At 43.4% G+C, this 18,884-nt stretch overlaps 1 protein-coding gene across 1 annotated transcript in view; it reads right to left on the bottom strand.

Moving 5' to 3' along the window:
- Positions 1-1,033: 1,033 nt before the first annotated feature.
- Positions 1,034-18,884, bottom strand: part of Stpg4 (sperm-tail PG-rich repeat containing 4) — a 53,299-nt gene continuing 35,448 nt past the window's right edge. The window contains exons 5-6 of the mRNA XM_046425876.2: positions 4,082-4,186; positions 1,034-1,788 (exon numbers count right to left, since the gene is read on the bottom strand). Of these exons, the coding sequence (XP_046281832.1) occupies positions 1,672-1,788; positions 4,082-4,186 (222 nt within the window). The 3' untranslated portion in view covers positions 1,034-1,671. The remainder of the gene's footprint in view (positions 1,789-4,081; positions 4,187-18,884) is intronic.

Here is an 18,884-nt window from a genome sequence, read left to right as displayed (position 1 = left end):
GGGAGGCCATAAACACCATCGTCCCCTTTCACCTGTGGCACTCTATGGCTTTGCCAAGTCCTCTCGGGCATGTCATCTGATTCGCACACAAGCCCTAGCCGCTAGGTGTTACGAGTTCCAACCTCAGAGCTGAAGTTCAGTGTCAACCCTAGTCTGTCCTGTCTTCTATCCTGGAATTATTGTCCCAGGTTTGGACTCAAGGAGGGGAAGAGTCATTCGGTCCCTCTGGTCTTTCTGGAAAAGTCTTTCCCAAACTGAATGAAATGCGGTTTAATAAAAATATTAGAATATTTCAAAGAGGAAAAGTAAAACCTGTTTTTGCCACCAGCTCTCAGGAGCTCCTGTGCTAACCCCTGGGGCAGAGTCTCTGTCACCTCATCCTGAAGAGCAAAGCAGGGTAAAAGCAAGACAGGTCTGAGGCCAGGCACCGCAGCCCCAGAAAGGAAACCCGGCCCACCATCAGGGAGGCCAAGGCAGAGCCTAGTGAACACCCCAGGGGGGCACAGAACTCAGGGTAGCCCAGACGGCCCTGCAGAATATTCCCCAGAGGTTCCTCCGGGTGAAATCCCTGCTGGCCTCCCAAATCCCTTCCTGCAGGCTGGTCACATCACCCTGCTCTTCTTACTCCAAAAGGGTCCTCATTCTCCTAGGACAATGGGAAACTTCCCTCCACCCCAGTGATGCCCCACATACACACACAACTGGGCGCCTGCAGCCACATCTGTACTATCTGTAGCTCCTGGCCAGAACCGATGGCGTGAACACAGAACCTGTTTAGCCACAGACTTGTTTTTTCTAAGTAGAAGTGACACACTCTAAAATAACAATAAAAATGGGCTGGGGTATGGCTCAGTGGTAGAGTGTAGGTTTAGCATGTCGAAGGTCCTCCGTTTTGTTCCCAGAACAACAAAAAAGTCTAATAAATATCCCAGGTAATGGTAAGAGAGAGAGAAAAAATGTACAGTAAATATATTAACCAGTTTCACAGTTGTTTATTTTTGTTATCAAGTGTTACACACTGTGTATAGTTGCATGTGCCTTAGGTTTGCTTACACCAGTGTCACCACGAACACGTGAGTGACGTCTTATACTACAATGTTATTAGGCAATAGGAATTTTTCTGTTCCATGCTGCAGGGACCACAGTTACATGCGTAGCCCATCATTGAACAGAGTTAGTTGACGCCTGACTGTATTCATCAAGTGGAATCAATATTGTTCTTTTCAGGGAGTTGACAAAGAGAAAGTGCCACCTTTTGGAGTCCTGTGGCCTTGGTTGAATGCCAATGATTCAGGGAAGTCATCAAGGGGACCTGGAGGTCTTTCAACATTAATGCTGTTAAGGTAGAAGGACCAAGGCCACACAGCCTGGATATGTGGGGCATCTGGGTGACTGCAAGAGCATCCTGGTGCCCAGTCTCTGGGGACATGCTCTTGGGTAATAGGTAGAGCAGCACAGGATAAATTTTTCACACCAGGCCCCTTTTGAGAAGTGAGTTAATAATTAAGCTGCAACTATCAAAGACAAACAGGAAAGATGGCAATTCCTCATGTCCCGAGGCCAAGGCCCTCTACCGAACAGGCAAAGCACGTTTCCCTAAACACCAAGAACTTGCTAAAAAAAAAACAAAAAAAAAACCTCAAAGTGGTTTGGCACCAATATCACTTTATTTTAATAGCCAATCGTGTTATTGAAGAAAAGGCTGTGTTCTCGGCCCATCTTGGCTATGGTTGGGTTCTGCTTAGGGAACTGTATGGAAGATACATAGGCTCCTGGGCCTGGGGTTTTCTGAAACCAGAAAAGAAAATAAGACTGATGAGGCAGTGACACCAAAACCTGGCTGCTGGGTTGGATGTGGATGGTGGATGAGTCCCCTGTGCAGGGCCACAGGACCATACCAGCCTGGACTGAGGCCTGCAGGGTCTTTGAATTGGAGCGTAGGTGCCCTCGGAGCTGAGGCGGCTCCTGTCAGCATCACCATGTGGCTGCAGAGGGGGGGAGACAAGGGCAGGACCATCCAGGGCCCACGGGAACCTGCTAGGGAAACAGGGTCACACCCCACCATACCTCAAGGCCCTCCACCTGCACAGCTCCTGTCCCAGGGAATGTCACCTGCCCTGCTCCAGTGACCTCCATCTAGAAACAAGTGGCTGGAGAGACCTGATTCTGAATCTGGATGGTCTAATTCCAGAGCCCAGACTACCTCCCAAATTTGGCTGAGTTTCTATCACTAACCCAGTGTGAAAACGCTAGGTGTTTGTCAAGTGGGGTCTGTGGCCCCAGGGCCCAAAGTGTTCCCAAGGGATCCACGAGCTCTTGTTTGTAACCATCAGGTTCCCATTTTGAAGAAACGGCATAATGATTGAGGACAAGCGTTTCAGAGTCCAACAGGCCTGGGTTTGAGTCCCAGTCCTACCTCCACTGGCTCAGTGTGACCCTGGGCCATCAATCAGGGCACAGTGCTTGCCGATAGGAGGGGATAGGGCTCACTGGAGTCCCTTCAAAACAGTCCGTACTTGGCAGGGCCTGTAACAAGCCTCCCACGCTCACCGCCCCCCATTCTCCATTACCACCTACTGGTCATTTCCATCCTTCCTCACAGTTGGCTGTCCCTTCAGGAGACAGTGAAGGTACAGACAGTGTTTGCCTGAGAGGGGAATGGAGCGGTCAGCCTGGTCAGCCCCAGAGGATGAGATCAGCTGCCTACAGAAGCCGCTCTCAATGACAGCGTGTTTCCTTGCCAAGAGCAGAGCAGCAGCCTGGAAATCTAATCAAGTCTTGGCCACACGTCAAAGGAAGCGGAAGCCTTTATTAGTGCGATGAATGAGGATGCAACATGTGCGTGGAGTCTTGGGCGGCCAGGCCACAGAACCGGAGGGTCAGCAGGCCTGTGCCAGCAGACACCCTACAGGAGGCTGCCAGTTGTGGCTCATCCACCCTGAAAACACCCAGCTTGACACCCCGTGCCCTCATTTCACTGTCACCAGTGAAATTCTGTGGTCCTTGGCTTCCATGAATATTTCCTGTAAGGGAGCACAGCAGGCCCTCTGGGTAGATGCTTCAAAATTAATGCTACACATGATGGTGTGTTGCTCAGTTTCCTGGGAGTTTGGTTAGCATGACTCAAGTCTTCCTGAGAATGCTCAGTCCTATGGGCCCTGACAAACATCTGTTTGGGGATCATGGTGATGTCACTAAGGTGGTAGGATCCTCCAGACCCCTGTTGTGAGTCACCCTGCGATTTTATTGGTTGGGCCTCCCCAGTACACCTCCAAAGAAAGGTCACACTGCAGTCCAGCCAGCTGCAGTGCAGCCCATCCTACGCAGTGCCCCAGCTTCTCCCCATCCCCTTGAACCTTTAGAGAAGCTCCTCTCTTATAAGCAGAATTTATATTTCTGTCTCTCCAGTCATCTCAAATGAGTCTACAAACTTTCAAACTGGGGCTCAGGCTGAGCGGCAATAAGACCATGGGAATTAAAATGGTCTCTTGGCATCAAAAAATATTTTTAAAAGCCACAGTTGATAATGTTTTTGTAATCATTCTTGGTCTTCTTGGGGCCTTGGAGACCCTGCACATCCCCAGAATCTGCTTTCTCCACAGAATCGGGCTTCTTCCTTTCTGTGAGTCCTTGGAGCAAGATGATGGCTCATGTCTTAAAGGTCCCCTTTTGGTTCGGCAAGGTTTCTGCTTCAACGTTTTGCTTCCTTGAGCTCCAGGAAGCCACCCACAGAGACCATCAGTTCTGGATGGCTGGAGGTGGCCATGAACACTGCTCACTGCAGTCCATTAACAGTGCCCTCTCAAAGCATCCAGGTCACAGCACCAGTGGCTGACGACCATGCTGGCTATTTTCAACCAACCCATAATTCAGCTACAGTCTTCGGGCCTAGAGTCACCCTGGGTCTGAGGCTGGCTGAGGCTTGCAGATGCTGGAGCTCCATGCTCCTTCCTGCCTGACGGGCCACACTCAAGACTGTAGGTGATTGTACTCCCTGTCCCCCACCTTCTACACCCAGGGAATCTTAAGACACCCCCCCCCAGCCACACCTCTGGGGATGTCTGTCTTTTAGAATACTCACTGAATAGCTGGGCTTGAACCGGGGTACTCTGGATTGAAAACAAGAAGTAATGGAACTTGGTGAAGGTATTTTTACATTATAGTGACCTGGTCCTGGGCCTTCGCGCTGGAGGACATAAAAAAATAAAAATAAAAAATAAGAAAGTTTTACTATTACTAATGCTTGATATATTTTATATATATGTAATAAATGAAAATATATAATATATATCTTACATGTTATATATATATATATATATATATTATATATTATATATCTTATATAAAATCTCAAGCCTTTTACAAATAAATACATGAGTTCATATGATACGGTTTTAAAAAAAATTCCCAGATTTGGACTTGAGCGATCACACTGAGGTATGACCTGGAAAACGGGAAGTGGGAATAACACCCGAGAGCCCTCCTTAGCTGCCTCATACATAATGTGAGGGCTGGAGAAGACAAAGTGACCTTATCCCTTTGGCCCTGTCAGGGGAACCACCTTCCCACACACAGGCCCCTGTTCCCATCCCTGCGCCTCCCGCCACGCTTGCTGCTCTGAGCCGTTTGCTTCATAAAGCACACTTATTCCTTCATATAAATGCAATATCTGTTTTATGAGTCCTAAAAAGTATTCACAGCAATTCACTGAAATAAGCTGTGAGATTAACATAAATGGATGAACACAACTAAAAAGACAAACACTCCAATAGAAAAATCAGCGTAAGGCAACTCACAGAGACAAAACACAGATGTTCAATGAGCGCGCTGCGGGGAAGAGGGCTTCCACCACATTAATCACCAAGTAAGGTCTAATTAGGACAGTGACATTCTCTTTTTGGAAGACAGCATCTAGAACAAAGGCTAAGAAAGAAAGGAGAGAAAGATAAAGGAAGGAAGAGATGCAGGGGAGGGAGGGAGAGAGAAGGAAGCAGGGGAGGAAGAAACCCAAAGATTTAACAACAAGCTCAGGCCCGGCTACAGATGCTGGCGGAGTATAAATCCAATCAACCTTTTCTGTAGTGCAATCTGGAAAGATGTGAAATGGTTTAAAAATGAACTTGCCCATGCAGAGGGAGGGAGGCAAAGAAGGAAGGAGCGATCACCAGGGTGCTGCAGGGTCCAGGAGAAAAATTATGAGTCCTGAGCCTAGATAAAGGAGGGTGGGGACTGCAGACGGCAGGGAGAGGACAGGGGAGGGAAGAGGAGAGGGACCACCCAAAAACACACACTGCTGACGTGGTGACAACCTTTTCCTTTTCCCCAGTAATTCACTTTTTCCTCTCCCATTTTCAAGTAGCCAGAGTTCACTGCCTTAGGGGTGGGACCCCACAAACCCCAGAAATGAGCCCTTCTGGCATGATGTCTTGGATCTGTTTCTAAATAATGCAGGAATTGGGGGGGGGAACAGGTGGGAGAACAGATGGGTTTAAAAATGGCCAGGGGTTGACCATTGTGGAACGGGCACATGAAGCTGTAACATAGTGCTCTATACTATTATATATATATTTATTTGTTTGTTTATGGTAGCAGGGATTGAACACAGGAGTACCTGACCACTGAGTCACATCTCCAGCCTATTTTTATTTTTAATTTTGAGACAGAGTCTCACTAAGTTGCTTAGGGCCTTGCTAAGTTGCTGAGGCTGGCTTTGAACTTGCCATCCTCCTGCCTCAGCCTCCCAAGCTGCTGGGATTACAGGCCTGCGCCACCATGCCTAGCTATGTAAGTGTTTTTAAAGTTTTCACAATATAAAGTTTAAAACAATGTATATTTATTATTTTGACCCAGCTATTCCACTTTTAGACATTCATCCTAAGAAATAATTGAGAAATGTTTACAAATATGCACCCACCAAGACATTCAGTGTAACATTACTTTAAAAGTTTAGAAATAAACTAAATGACCAGTGATGGGTGCCTGGCTAAACAGATTGATTCTTCCATCCAGCTGTCCAGTGTTGATGAAACTTTATAGGCATAAAAGGATTCCCAAATATCATTAAGTGAAAAATGTAACCTTAAAATGTGTTTATAAAAATATTTCAGGGGCTGGGGTTGTAGCTTAGTGGTAGAGCGCTTGCCTAGCAAGTGCGAGGCCTGGGTTCGATCCTCAGCACCATATAAAAATAAGTAAATAAAATAAAGGCATTGTGTCCAACTACACCTAAAAATTAAATATTAAAAAAAAATTTCATGGCTTGGGTTGTGGCTGAGTGGCAGAGTGCTTGCCTCACACATGTGAGGCACTGGGTTCGATCCTTAGCACCGCATAAAAATAAATAAACAAAATAAAGATATTGTGTCCATGTATAACTAAAAAATATTTTTTAAAATTTTTAAATGACTTATACATGGATGGTAGCTTTCTCCAGGTGATGGCATGTTAAGTTAAAAAGGAAAAAAAAAATTTTCTGCTTATCTGCCTTTTGGGGCAGGGGGTGAGGGATAGATACCGGGATTGAACTCAGGGGCACTCAACCACTGAGCCACATCCCCAGCCCTATTTTGTATTTTATTTAGAGACAGGGTCTCACTGAGTTACTTAGTGCCTCACTTTTGCTGAGGCTGACTTTGAACTTACGATCCTCCTTTCTCAGCCTCAAGCTGCTGGGATTACAGGCGTGCATCAACACGCCCAACTTTCTTATCTATCTACATTTAAAAATTTTTCTGCAATGAATATGAGTGTTCTTGAAAAATGAAAAAATACTTAAGGTAAAAAAAGGGAATATGGAAATTGGGTAAATAAAAATAAGGAATTAAAAAAAAACAAAGATAAAGCCAACAGTAAGGTTAGAACAGAGGCATATATTGTGTACCATCCTTCTGGTAACTGAAGCTGGTCACAGATGAGCCCTGGGGCTGGGGGGTAGCAGAACAAACACTGGACTGCAGACCTCCTGCAAGATTTAAGAGCCAGGATTTCCTGTTTGCTCTAGCTGGTGGCACAGAAATGTAATTAGGACTGCCACTCTCAATTATTCTACCATGAATGGAATATGTTATTAACAGACACGCACAAGCCTAATAAATCAAGGGACAGATGCACCTCCTTGTTTTATACCTCATGACAGAGAGATGAAAGGGGTAATGTTTTCAAACTATGCATACATGTGACAAAGGTCCCTATCGAGGTGAGGTTCTCTGGTGTGCACTCTGCACCAACATTGAAGAAATCATAAACACGAGGAAGCACAAGCCCCGGGAATCCAGTTGTGCAACCTCTGACTGTAATAGCGCAGCTCTGAGCTGGATAGGTAGCTGGCTAAAGATGCCGCTGTGTGCACCATCAGTTCCACACCTACGACTGCCCTGCCCCTGCTCCCAAGCCTAAAGTGGCTTTCTTTCTGAGCTTCCAGATCATGGGTCCCTTAGAAGTCTGAGTGTCAAGTGCAATGAAGCACTGATGAGGTCCCATGCCATCCAGCAGCTGCCCTGCATGGGCTGGGTCACCTGATTCAAAGGAACTGGGTCATGGAACAGAAAGAAATTACTGCCACTTGCGGCAGATGGAATCCTTAAGAGGGAAACATTAGGGAAGTGGGTCCAGACCCAAGTACATATTTCAAAAGCCACAGGAATGCTGCGGCAGAGCCTTGACGGCTCTGAGACTGGTCACTCGAGGGTCCTGCAATAGCCAGGAAGCAGCTCTGGCAGGGTCCTGGCTGCAACCCCACCTGAGGGCGTTGTAACTGGGCAGAGGCTTGGGATGTATCTTTTCTGGACCCAGTTCAATGGGAGGGTGTTTAAAACAAGGAGGACATTTGTAGTAGGTCTGTTTTGAAGTTGAGCACTCTGCTCCCTGGTGTACCAGGGATCACTGAGGGTGATCCGGGCTTTAGTCCCACACCGTGTGATGTGCATGGGAAGGGAGGCCTCCGGGTTCAGCTAAGCCCTCGGCACCTCTCACACAATCCCATGGCCCGTTCCCTACACCTTGCTTTTGTCAGGGCTTTGCTGTGGCAACTTGGGATTTTCCGAAGCCAAACCTCTCAGAGGAGAACAGAATAGCCACCCAATTAAAGTCCCAGGACTTGACGCCAAGGGAAACTTCAGGAAAGGTGTCATGGGACCATCCCTCTGCTTTTGGGGCCTAATTCCAGCTCAACCCTACTGCTACCTGGTAGTGTCATTGTCTTCCCTTTGAGAAAGTCCTATTTGACTACTAGTTTCTTTCTTTCTTTTTTTTTTCCTTTTTTTTTTTTTTTTTGTGCCAGGGATTGAATCCAGAGGTGCTTAACCAGTAAAACACATCCCCAGCCCTTTTTATATTTTATTTTGAGACAGGGTCTTGCTAAGTTGCTGAGGCTGGCTTTGAAGTTGCCATCCTCCTGCCTTAGCTTTGTGAGGCACTGGGATTACAGAAGTGCACCACCGTACCCAGCTGGTGCCCATTTTTTAAATACCTTTATTTATTTTATTTTTATGTGGTGCTGAGGATTGAACCCAGTGCCTCACACTTGCGAGGCAAGTGCTCTACCACTGAGCCACAACTGCAGCCCCGCTGGTGCCCATTTTTTAAAAGGGAAAATTTAGACAGACAGACAGACACACACACACACACACACACACACACACACACATACAAAGCCACATGAAAGCAAAAGGAGAGTTCTACAAACTGAGGAATGACAAATGTTCCAGCAAAGGACCACAAGCTAGGAGAGACACATGGAGCAAACTGTCCCTCATTGTACCCAGAAGAAACCAATGGGGACTTGTGGGAGGCCAACCTTACACGTGACTGAGTTACACTTCCCGGCTGGGTGCTGAGGCTCTCAGTCGCAGAAATGTGGCACCCTTCTTGAGTGCGAGGGTCGGTGTCTCGTGCATGGGTGTGTCTTGCTACAGCCCCATGGGTGAAGCTATGTTCCTTTGTAATATAATCCCTTGCCCTGTTTAGGATAGAATCTTCCATGGAAGTGCCTTTGTGTGTGTCCCCTTCTCTTACTGTGCCCTTGGATGTGGCCTACCCAGGTGTCAGTCAACCTGCTGACAGTGGACATCATGAAGATAGACTCACCCCCCTGAAACCTGACCCCTTGCCTCATTTGAATAGCTTCTCCTCAATAAAAGGGGTCAGCGCGTGCTCTCGCTCTTTTTCTTCGGACCCTTAAGGTCAGAGGAGCCGTCACAGCGACCCCAAAGAAAAAGGTATTTGTGTCTCTTGTGTGGTTATTTCGTGCAGCTCAGTTAGCCCAGTTTAACTGGAGTGACCCCTGAGCCTTTTAGTCGCGAGAACAGAAACCCGGCAGGGACTGATCTAGGACTTCTGACCTTCAGAACTGTGAGACAACAAATTTCTGTTGTACTGGTGTGAATACCCAATTTGTGGGACTCTGTTACAGCAGCCAAACAAATACATGAGTGTCCAGCTCATTTCTTCATCCAACTGACATACGATGTTCCGGGTAGTAGGCTGGAGGCTGGGCATATGATTATCTCCCGATATCAGTCTGCCCTTTTCTTAGTGTCAGAACAATTTTAAACTGGGCCCATGTCTTCCCAGAATAGTTTCGATCTCCCAGCCTCCCTGGCATCCAGGTGTGGCCACACGACTCATTTCAGACCAATAGGAGGGAGGTGGAAGAGGTGTGTGCAATTCCAAGGAGCATCCTTAAGGAGATGCACGGTGCTCCCTCCCCACCCTCCTTCCTGCCAGCTGGCCCTGAGTCCTCCACTCTCTGCGACCATAGGAACAAAAGCTATGCTCAGCACAGCAGCACGGAGGAGAAGGGTGCTATGGCCTCGCCACACCAGCCCACTACAGGGGGTTTACAGAAGAGAAATAAATTCCTACATTGTTGATAATGTTATTATCAAGGTCCTCTGTTCCTAGCAGCAGAATTAATGGACAAGATGAGCATGCATTCCCTATTTTCATGGGTTTATACTTACAAAATATGTATATATATAATCACAAGCATGTGGAGTGTCACACACAGGGATGGTAGGATGAAAGAGGGTACACTAATCTGATCCCTGGTCCTCCAGAATCCCCTTGAGAACTGCATCTGAGCTGAGACTAAAAGAAAAATGAGAGGGCTGGGGATGTGGCTCAAGCGGTAGCACGCTCGCCTGGCATGCGTGAGGCCCGGGTTCAATCCTCAGCACCATATACAAACAAAGAAGTTGTGTCCGGCGAAAACTAAAAAATAAATATTAAAAAATTCTCTCTCTCCTCTCTCTCTCTCTCTCTCTCTCTCTCTCTCTCTCTCTCTCTCTCTCTCTCTCCTCTCTCTCTCTCTTAAAAAAAAATGAGGAAGACTTTGTAGGGCAAGAAGACTGGAGGAAGGGTTAGTGTAGGAAGCCACGGTAGGGAAGTTAGCAGGGGACAAAATGGACAAGGTCTTGAGAACAAGCCTAAAGAGAGGAACATTATTCATTTGAACCCTGCTGGACAAATGTGCTGCATTACAAAAGTCAAATAGTAAGCACTCACTGGCCTGTTCTGATTTAATTAGCAGAAAGACCAAAAAAAGCAAGTGATTAGTGGTCCAGGGATAGCTTAATATGTATGCAAGCTAACAGTGGGACTTCTCCTCCATTCAACCTTCTGAACCCTGAGTGTCCCAGGGGGTTAGGGACTGCTGCTGGGTTGAATATGTCAAATCCCAGTCCAACAAAGCCTAATACTCAAGCCCACAAACATTCACTGAAACCTGCTGAGTGCCAGGTATGTATGCCAGGGGTTCTGGCAGAGGTGAAAAACATTTGGTCTAAGATCATTGCCTTCAGGGTGCCTGAAATCTAGTTGTGAACACAAGAACAAAATTTTCAGTAAAAGGAACAAGAATTAAAGAACAACAATAAAACAAATGCTGGTGGAACATAACTAAATGTTATATGAGAGGTATGAGCTAGGACTTAGGATGAGTTTGCATCCAGTTTGCAGTGAGAAGAGGCCACAGAGGGAGAAGGCTCGGTAGAAAGGGCTGGAGAGCTGCCCCTTGAAGAAAGGAACGAGGTTGATGGAGGGAGGGAAGGATAGCTGAGGGCAAGGCCACAGGTCAGTCAGGCAGAGACCAGTGTCACGGGATGGGATGTGGTACTCCCTTGTCAATATTCAAGAAGAAACTTTTATTCAATGCTGAGGATCACATGCTGGGCAAGCACTACTCAAGAAGGGACTTCTGCCCGGTGCGGTGGTGCACACCTGTAATCCTCAGCGGGGAGGCTGAGGCAGGAGGATGGCTAGTTCAAAGCCAACCCTCAGCAAATGAGAGGCACTAAGCAACTCAGTGAGACCCTATCTCTAAATAAAATACAAAATAGGGATATGGCTCAGTGGTCGAGTGCCCCTGAGATCAATCCCTAGTATCAAAAAATAGAAGAGACTTCTAATCATCCCAGTTAGCCCTATTTCCACAGGTTCCTCATTCATGCACTTAACCAACCAAGGACCAAAAATATGTTTATTTTTGTTGTTGTTGTTGTTGTTTAATGTGATCTCAGCTACATGCAAGACGGTACACTGAAGCTACTGAAGCTGAGGCAGGAGGATTGCAAGTTCAAGGACAGCAACAGCAATTTAACAAAACTGCCTGTCTCAAAGTGAAATCTAGCCAGGCGTGGTAGTGCACATCTGTAATCCCAGTGGCTCAGGAGGTTGAGATAATAGGACCGTGAGTTCAAAGGTGAGGCTCTAAGCAACTCAGTGAGATCCTGTTTCTAAATTTAAAAAATACAAAATAGGTTGGGGATGTGGCTCAGTGGTTGAGTGCTCCTGAGTTCAATCTCTAGTACCCCCCCGCAATAAAAGGTGAAATCTAAAGAGGCTGGGAATGTAGCTCAGTGGTAGAGCACCCCAGGGTTCAAATCCCCAGTTTTTTTTTAAAGCGGTTTTTTTCTAGATTTTTTCTTATTATGATTCCCTAAACAAAGAGAGCGTAATAACTATCTATACAGCATTTATATTGTATTAGATATTATAAAGAATCTAGAAATTATATGCAGTATACATGAGAAGGAACACAGGTTATATGCAAACTCTGCTGTTTTATATAAGAGACTTGAGCATCCATGGCTTTTGGTATTCAAAGGGTTCCTGAAATCAATCCTTAATGGATACTGAGGTATAACTGTATTATACTGCAAAATTTGAGCTTATATAAACACATGGGGGAAAAGTCACACAGCAAAACTTTTATCCTAAGATATATGACCTAAATGTTACTTCACAGTAACCAACTTGAATTGCTAAATCTATTTTTATAATATCATCTTTCTCCAGAAAATATACACATTCCATATCTCAGGTGAAGAATCTCTTTGCACCAATTCACAGATATATGTCAACAGATGTTTGCATAGGCTTCTCTCAGAAAAATGCAGTGAGGGACTTGACATTCAACTTTCTCAACAGTTACTTAGTTGCTTTTTACATGTGTAGTAAATTGAGAAAGGATTTCCACAATTTTATTGCAGAGTTAAACTTTTCAATGTCCCTAAGCATTTCCAGTCTCTGCAAGTCTTTGTCATCGTGAAGCATCTGTAGGCAGGTGCTTGTCTTCCGGGCTCCTCTCCAGCCTGCTCCAGCAGACAGGCTCCCGGCTGCCCATGGCTGCAGCCATCTCTAGCTGGCAGAGTTGCTCAGTCACCTGCTCTCATCTCTTCCTCATGACAGCCTGGTGTGGGAGGCCTTGGAGGCTCAGCAAGATTAGAACCAGTGACTTATCACCTTAGCCAGTCACTGGCCTTCCTGCTCGGTGCTGCAAATAACAGTCCTCAGTTCTAAGTTGTGTTTCTTTAAAATCCTAATGCTAACGGGAACCTAGAAAGACCACAGAGTTCATTCCCATTTATCCTGGGCATAGCTTTCGGCTGATCGCACTGAAGAAAGGGTTGGAAATACATTTATGGTCCAAAATATTCATAAATAATATGTCTAAAGCACAAGAAGCCACAGAACTGAATTTATTCTATGAGGTGGTAAAAAATGATAGCCCCAAAATTTGGTGTGTGTGATAAGCAGGAACATCCTGCCCAGAAAGAAAACAGGTGTCCGAGCAAGGAGGCTAGAATCCCCTCTTACCAGCTCATGGAGAGGTCATGTCCAAAGGATGGAGGAAGATAAAACACACCCAAGGGCTGCACCACAGCACCAATAAATGCTATGGTTTAAATGTTTGTCCCCTTTGAAACTCATGTTGAGATTTCTGCCCTATTGGGAGGTATTAAGATGGTAGAAACTTGATCTGACTATGGTACTTAGAGGTGGGACCTCTGGGAGGTAATTAAGGTTAATAGAGGCCATAAAGGTGGGGTCCAAAATCCAATGGGACTGTGGCTTTTTAAGAAGAGGAAGAGACGTCTGATATAGGAGGCTTTTACCATATGATGCCTTGCGCCACCAGAGTACAACACAGTCCATGTCAGCAAGGACCCCATCATATGTGCCACCCAATCTCAAACTTCCCAGCCTTCACCACCATGAGCAGAATAGACCTCTTTTCTGTATAACTTTCTAAGTCTGAGGTGCTCAGTTACAGCAACTGATAAACAGACTAAGATACCACCCCCACCTTTATGTTTTTGATTTTTTGCTTAAGCTAATTTTGAATGGGTTTATGTCATTTGCCATGAAGGGGGGGGGGGAAAGTCCTATTTCATTTTTTAAAATTTCCAGTCAAGATTCTATTATAAGGGCTGGGGTTGTGGCTCAGTGATACAGCGCTTGCCTAGCATGTGTGAGGCATTGGGTTCAACCCCTGGCCCCACATAAAAATAAAACAAATAAAATAAAGGTATTGTGTCCATCTACAACTAAAAATATTTTTTAAAAAAGATATTATTATAAGAAAGAAGTTCAGGAGATGTTTTACTCACATCTGGACAGTAAAATATCATTCTCCTGATGTTAATGCCATTGCAAATGTTGCACAGATTTTTTTAAGAAGAAAATTTTCCAGGATAGATATCTTTTCCTGAAAACTCTAGCATATCTGTAGCTTTATTTGAAATGCTATATTTTTCCAAAAATACTACCTACAAGTGAAATTCATCTTTAAGAAGATTGATACTGGAAACTGTTGTAATCATCTTGACTTCCAGATTCCATTCAAGCAGAAACCAATTTTCTGCTTTATTCAGTCAGACCATGTTTATTAGTTATTTTTCTGCTCCCCGTGGAATTTCAGACTGTCTGCTTAGTTTTTGTTGTTGTTGTTTGTTTTTGTGGTGCTGGGGATTGAACCCAGGGCCTTATGAATGCCAGGCAAGCACTCTACCAACTGAGCTATATCCCCAGCCCTCTGCTTAGTTTTTAATTGAACTAATTTCTTAAATGCAAAAACAGCTGGAATGATCCTGCAATCTCTTCTAATGCTGGTCGTAATGCACAATATATGCCACAGGTCCGATACCCACTTTGAGCACTCCTTCTATTAAATGTGAACCAAAATAGACAAATCACATAACCGTCATTTGTGTCTGTACAGACTCCTGTTTTTCTAATCTCTTTCTTATTTTTCATAGACCTGTCAGGTTTTAAGAAACACAGAAGCACCTTGAAATATTTCTGACATCAAACAAAAGAAACCAGTTTTCATTTGACATTGTAAGATTTGTCAGGAAAGATGAGTGCATCTTGCCCTTTATTTTATATAAACTATGAGAAATTGTAATTGTAAAGAATCTTCTTCGCAAACATCAGATGAATGACTGGGTCCTAATTACGTAGTAGTAAGTGAGACTATTTTTATTTAAGAAACAGAACATTTTCCCGTTGACAATTTTAACGGCACTTTTCCCCAAACACTGTTTATTTTTTGCTTTCAAAAATTATATTTAGAAAAATAATGAAGGCAGTGGAAGAGAAAGGAAATAAACAACCACTCTTAGTCACAGCACCTCAGCATAGCCAGTACAAGATTTCTGGTTCATTTCCTATTTTGTATATATGATCTTTCTTACCTTATTTTAATCATAACATATGCATCAATCTGGGGGGGAGGTTACTGGGGATTGAAATCAGGGGCATTCCAATGAGCCATATACCCAGCCCTATTTTGTATTTTATTTAGAAACAAGGTCTCACTGAGTTGCTTAGTGCCTCAATTTTGCTGAGGCTGGCTTTGAACTCTTGATCCTCCTGCCTCAGCCCCTCTGCCCCCTCATTTCTTTTTTAAAGTTAATATGTGCATTATAGGAAAAATAATAATATAAACAAAGAACAAAATCACCCAGTCACAAGCAGCTTAGTTGGACATGTCTCTCCAGGTTACAGATGCATTGGGTTTTTTGTTTTGTTTTGACGATTTCTTTTTTTAAAACCTTTGTTTTTATGTTTACGTGGTGCTGAGAATGGGACCCAGTGCCTCATAAATGCCAGGCAAACACTCTGCCACTGAGCCACAGCCCCAACCCTGCAGACATATCATTTTTTTCCTGCATTTTCCACTACATATTAGATTATAAAAGTTTGAGATGCTATTTTATAATTTTTATAATAATTGTTTAAATGACTGCAAAATATTTCTTTGGGTGGATATGTAATATTCTTTAAAGATTCTTTAAAGATTATTTCCCTCAACCAGATAGTAAAGTGTTACAATTATTATCTTGCAATTACAAACAATTTCTTGATGACACTTTTGTATAGATGAATATTTCTGTGCTTAAGATGATTACTTGGGGGGATTCTCAAAGTAGAATTAGTGAATTAAAATGTATAAGCAAAATTTATAGCTTAATATATATATTGCTAAACTGCTTTTCAAGGGGTTAGATTGATGTCTACTCCCACCAGCAATAAATAAGAAAAGCACTGAGTCTCTAGTTCACATGCTAAGCAGATATTGGGGCAGGGAAAAGATTCAGAAAAATAAAATCTTCCTGACTTCATGTCACCTTAACAGGAGGATTAAATAAAGCCATCAATAGCCCCCATGTGTTCACAAAAGCTGGGCGGAATAACTGATATTCTTTTTTTAAATATTTTGTTTTAGTTGTAGATGGACATAATACCTTTATTTTATTTACTTATCTTTATGTGGTGCTGAGGATGGAACCCAGTGCCTCACACTTGCGAGGCAAGCGCTCTACCACTGAGCCACAACCCCAACCCCATAACTGATATTCTTTTTTTTTTTTTTAGTTGTTGATGGACCTTTGTTTTATTCATTTATTTGTATGTGGTGCTGAGAATCGAACCCAGTGCCTCATGCATGCTAGGCAAGCACTCTACCACTGAGCCACAACCCCAGCCATAACTGATATTCCTTATGCCCATATTTTGAAACACAATTCAGGAGGAAATAAACCATGCAATATTTCTGTACATCAAGAGACTTATTTAAGTCATTTATAACAAGAAAACCAATACTGGGAGGGATGAGGGGAGAAGAAACTACAAATGATAAATTTTGCCTTGTTCAAGTCCCTTGGATGAAAATGACTAGGATTTGTTGCAGTCTATTTTTTTTTTTTTAATTCCTGTTTAAAAGCATCTTGGTACAAATAGACTTGCATCTTTTAGGCTTAGGATATGTAGGGCCTGATCTTATTAAGTGCTAAAAGCATTTGGTGGCTGGTAGAAGTTTTCAATACAATATTTTTCTGTGGGTGAAAAAAGGGACCTTATGGTAGAACATGTCCTCTGGCATCTACCTAAAAATGACACATACTCTGTCACTGTCTTTACTGGACAAAAAACTATCCACTATCAATCATTAAGTGAACAATGACCAAAAGAGCCAATAAGTATAGAACTTTATGTTGATCATTTGAAAGCTAAAAATCATTTTCCAGTCAAACTCCTTACTGACACCTTCTCCTGTGGGCCACTAATACTTTGGGGATAAAATGTAACTAACCGATCGAATCTCTGACACTGGGAACCAGAAGTCTGCAAAGTTTTGTTTGTTTTAAAACAAGTAAGAGTGGTTCCTCCACACTTGAGAGGACTTTGGGCACATGAGATCCGAGAAGATTTTTTGAGTTCAAAGTTGTTGGGTTTGTGTGTGTGTGTGTTTTGGTTTTCTTGCATTGAGCGGGGCGGAACCCAGAGCGCTCCCATGCTTGGCAAATGCTCTAGCACTGAGCTATGCTCTAGCACTGAGCTAGTCCTCAGCCCCTTTGCGTATTTTTTATAACTAAACAAACAAACAAACAAACAAACAACAACAAAAAAAAACCACAGTAATCTACTCTGCCCTCATTCAGTCACTAATGATTTTTTAATAGAGATTGTAGTGCATTACTGATTAACAAATGTCAATGAGCTCCTTCTCATAGGTCACACGAAGAAAGGAGGAGAAATGGTTACCTGTATGTATCTTTTATAACTAGGCTTGTTCTCAAAAGGGGTAAGAGGGACCTGGCAACTGTCTGTGGGTCTGGACTCCATTGCACCAGATCTGCAGGTCAGGTTTCCAATGATTGCAGGTTTCATGTATACCAACAAAGAGGCAACCTGTCCTGAGTCAATAGGCTCAGATGACACTGTGACCGCACCATGCAACCAAATACAAAACACACTTCAGGAGAATTTGAGTTAAGGGTTTTTTTAAAAATCAAGATTAAAAGCTAGAGGAAATTAAAGAGAATATCATGGCTCTAGAGGAAATATTCTAAGCAGTGGAGGAAATAAAAAAGGAAAAGATTCTTTTTTTTTAATGATTGAATTCAGGGACACTCCACCACTGAGCCATATCCTCAACCTTATTTTGTATTTTATTTAGAGACAGGGTCTTGCTGAGTTGCTTAGTGCCTAGCTATTGCTGAGGATGGCTTTGAACTCTTGATTCTCCTGCCTCAGCCTCCTGAGCCAATTACAGGCATGTGCCACTGCACTGGGCAATATTCTTTGACTTTAGAGTTTATACAAATCAACAGCAACAGCAAAAGATTACCTAAACTCGACCCAATAAACAACTGAGCAAAGACTGTGACCACAGTATTAGAGAAGACTCACAGGGAACTGGTTAAGAAATAATTAGCATGTGGAATTTAAGATCAGTCAGACATACTAAATCAAAATAATAAAATATTTTTATTATTATTTTAATATCAAATTAATATTTTTGAAATACTTTTTAAAATAACAATAAACAAGATTTACCCAGGCTTAGAGAAATCACATTCTCGGGGCTGGGGATGTGGCTCAAGCGGTAGTGCGCTCGCCTGGCATGCATGGGGCCTTGGTTCGATCCTCAGCACCACATACAAACAAACATGTTGTGTCCGCCAAAAACTAAAAAATAAATATTAAAATTCTCTCTCTCTCTCTTTAAAAAAAAAATCACATTCTCTTCTTTGCTGATGCAATATGTGTCAAGAACTTATATATAAGCTCTATCTAGTAAATCCTGTTTGTGACAATCCGTAAAAAATGATTTATAAATTTAGAAAAGACTGGGCATTGAGTCTCTGTACAACAGCATTAGGCTTTTCATCTAAGTATTCAGTAACAATGTTCTTGCATAACAAAGTTGTACATATAAACAAAAGTTGTCATAACATGAAAGAGTTCTTCAATGAACAACCACATATAAAAACCACACCCTATTCAAATATCTACCCTGCTTAACACTGGCATCCACCATCACTGACAGACTGGACTCTTTCAGTCAGTTTTCTTCCTCCATTTTTTTTTTCCATTCAGTACTAGGGATTGAACCCAGGGACAGTCTACCACTAAGTTACATCCCCAGCCCTTTCTATTTTTGTTATTTTGAGACAGAGTCTCACCAAATCGCCTAGGCTGGCCTTGAATTTGTGATCCTCTTGCCTCAGCGTCCTAAGGAGCTCGGATTACAGGCATGCACCATCATATCAGGCTCTCCCTCATTTTAAAATGATCATTCAACAAACCAGGCGTAG

The sequence above is a fragment of the Marmota monax genome, unplaced genomic scaffold (genome assembly GCF_021218885.2).
Source record: "Marmota monax isolate L192 unplaced genomic scaffold, Marmota_monax_Labrador192_F-V1.1 WCK01_AAM20220418_F8-fsc00015, whole genome shotgun sequence".
NCBI classification, from domain to species: domain Eukaryota; kingdom Metazoa; phylum Chordata; class Mammalia; order Rodentia; family Sciuridae; genus Marmota; species Marmota monax.
Note: the sequence above shows the minus strand (reverse complement) of the source record. Positions and strands in the feature narration are given on the sequence as shown.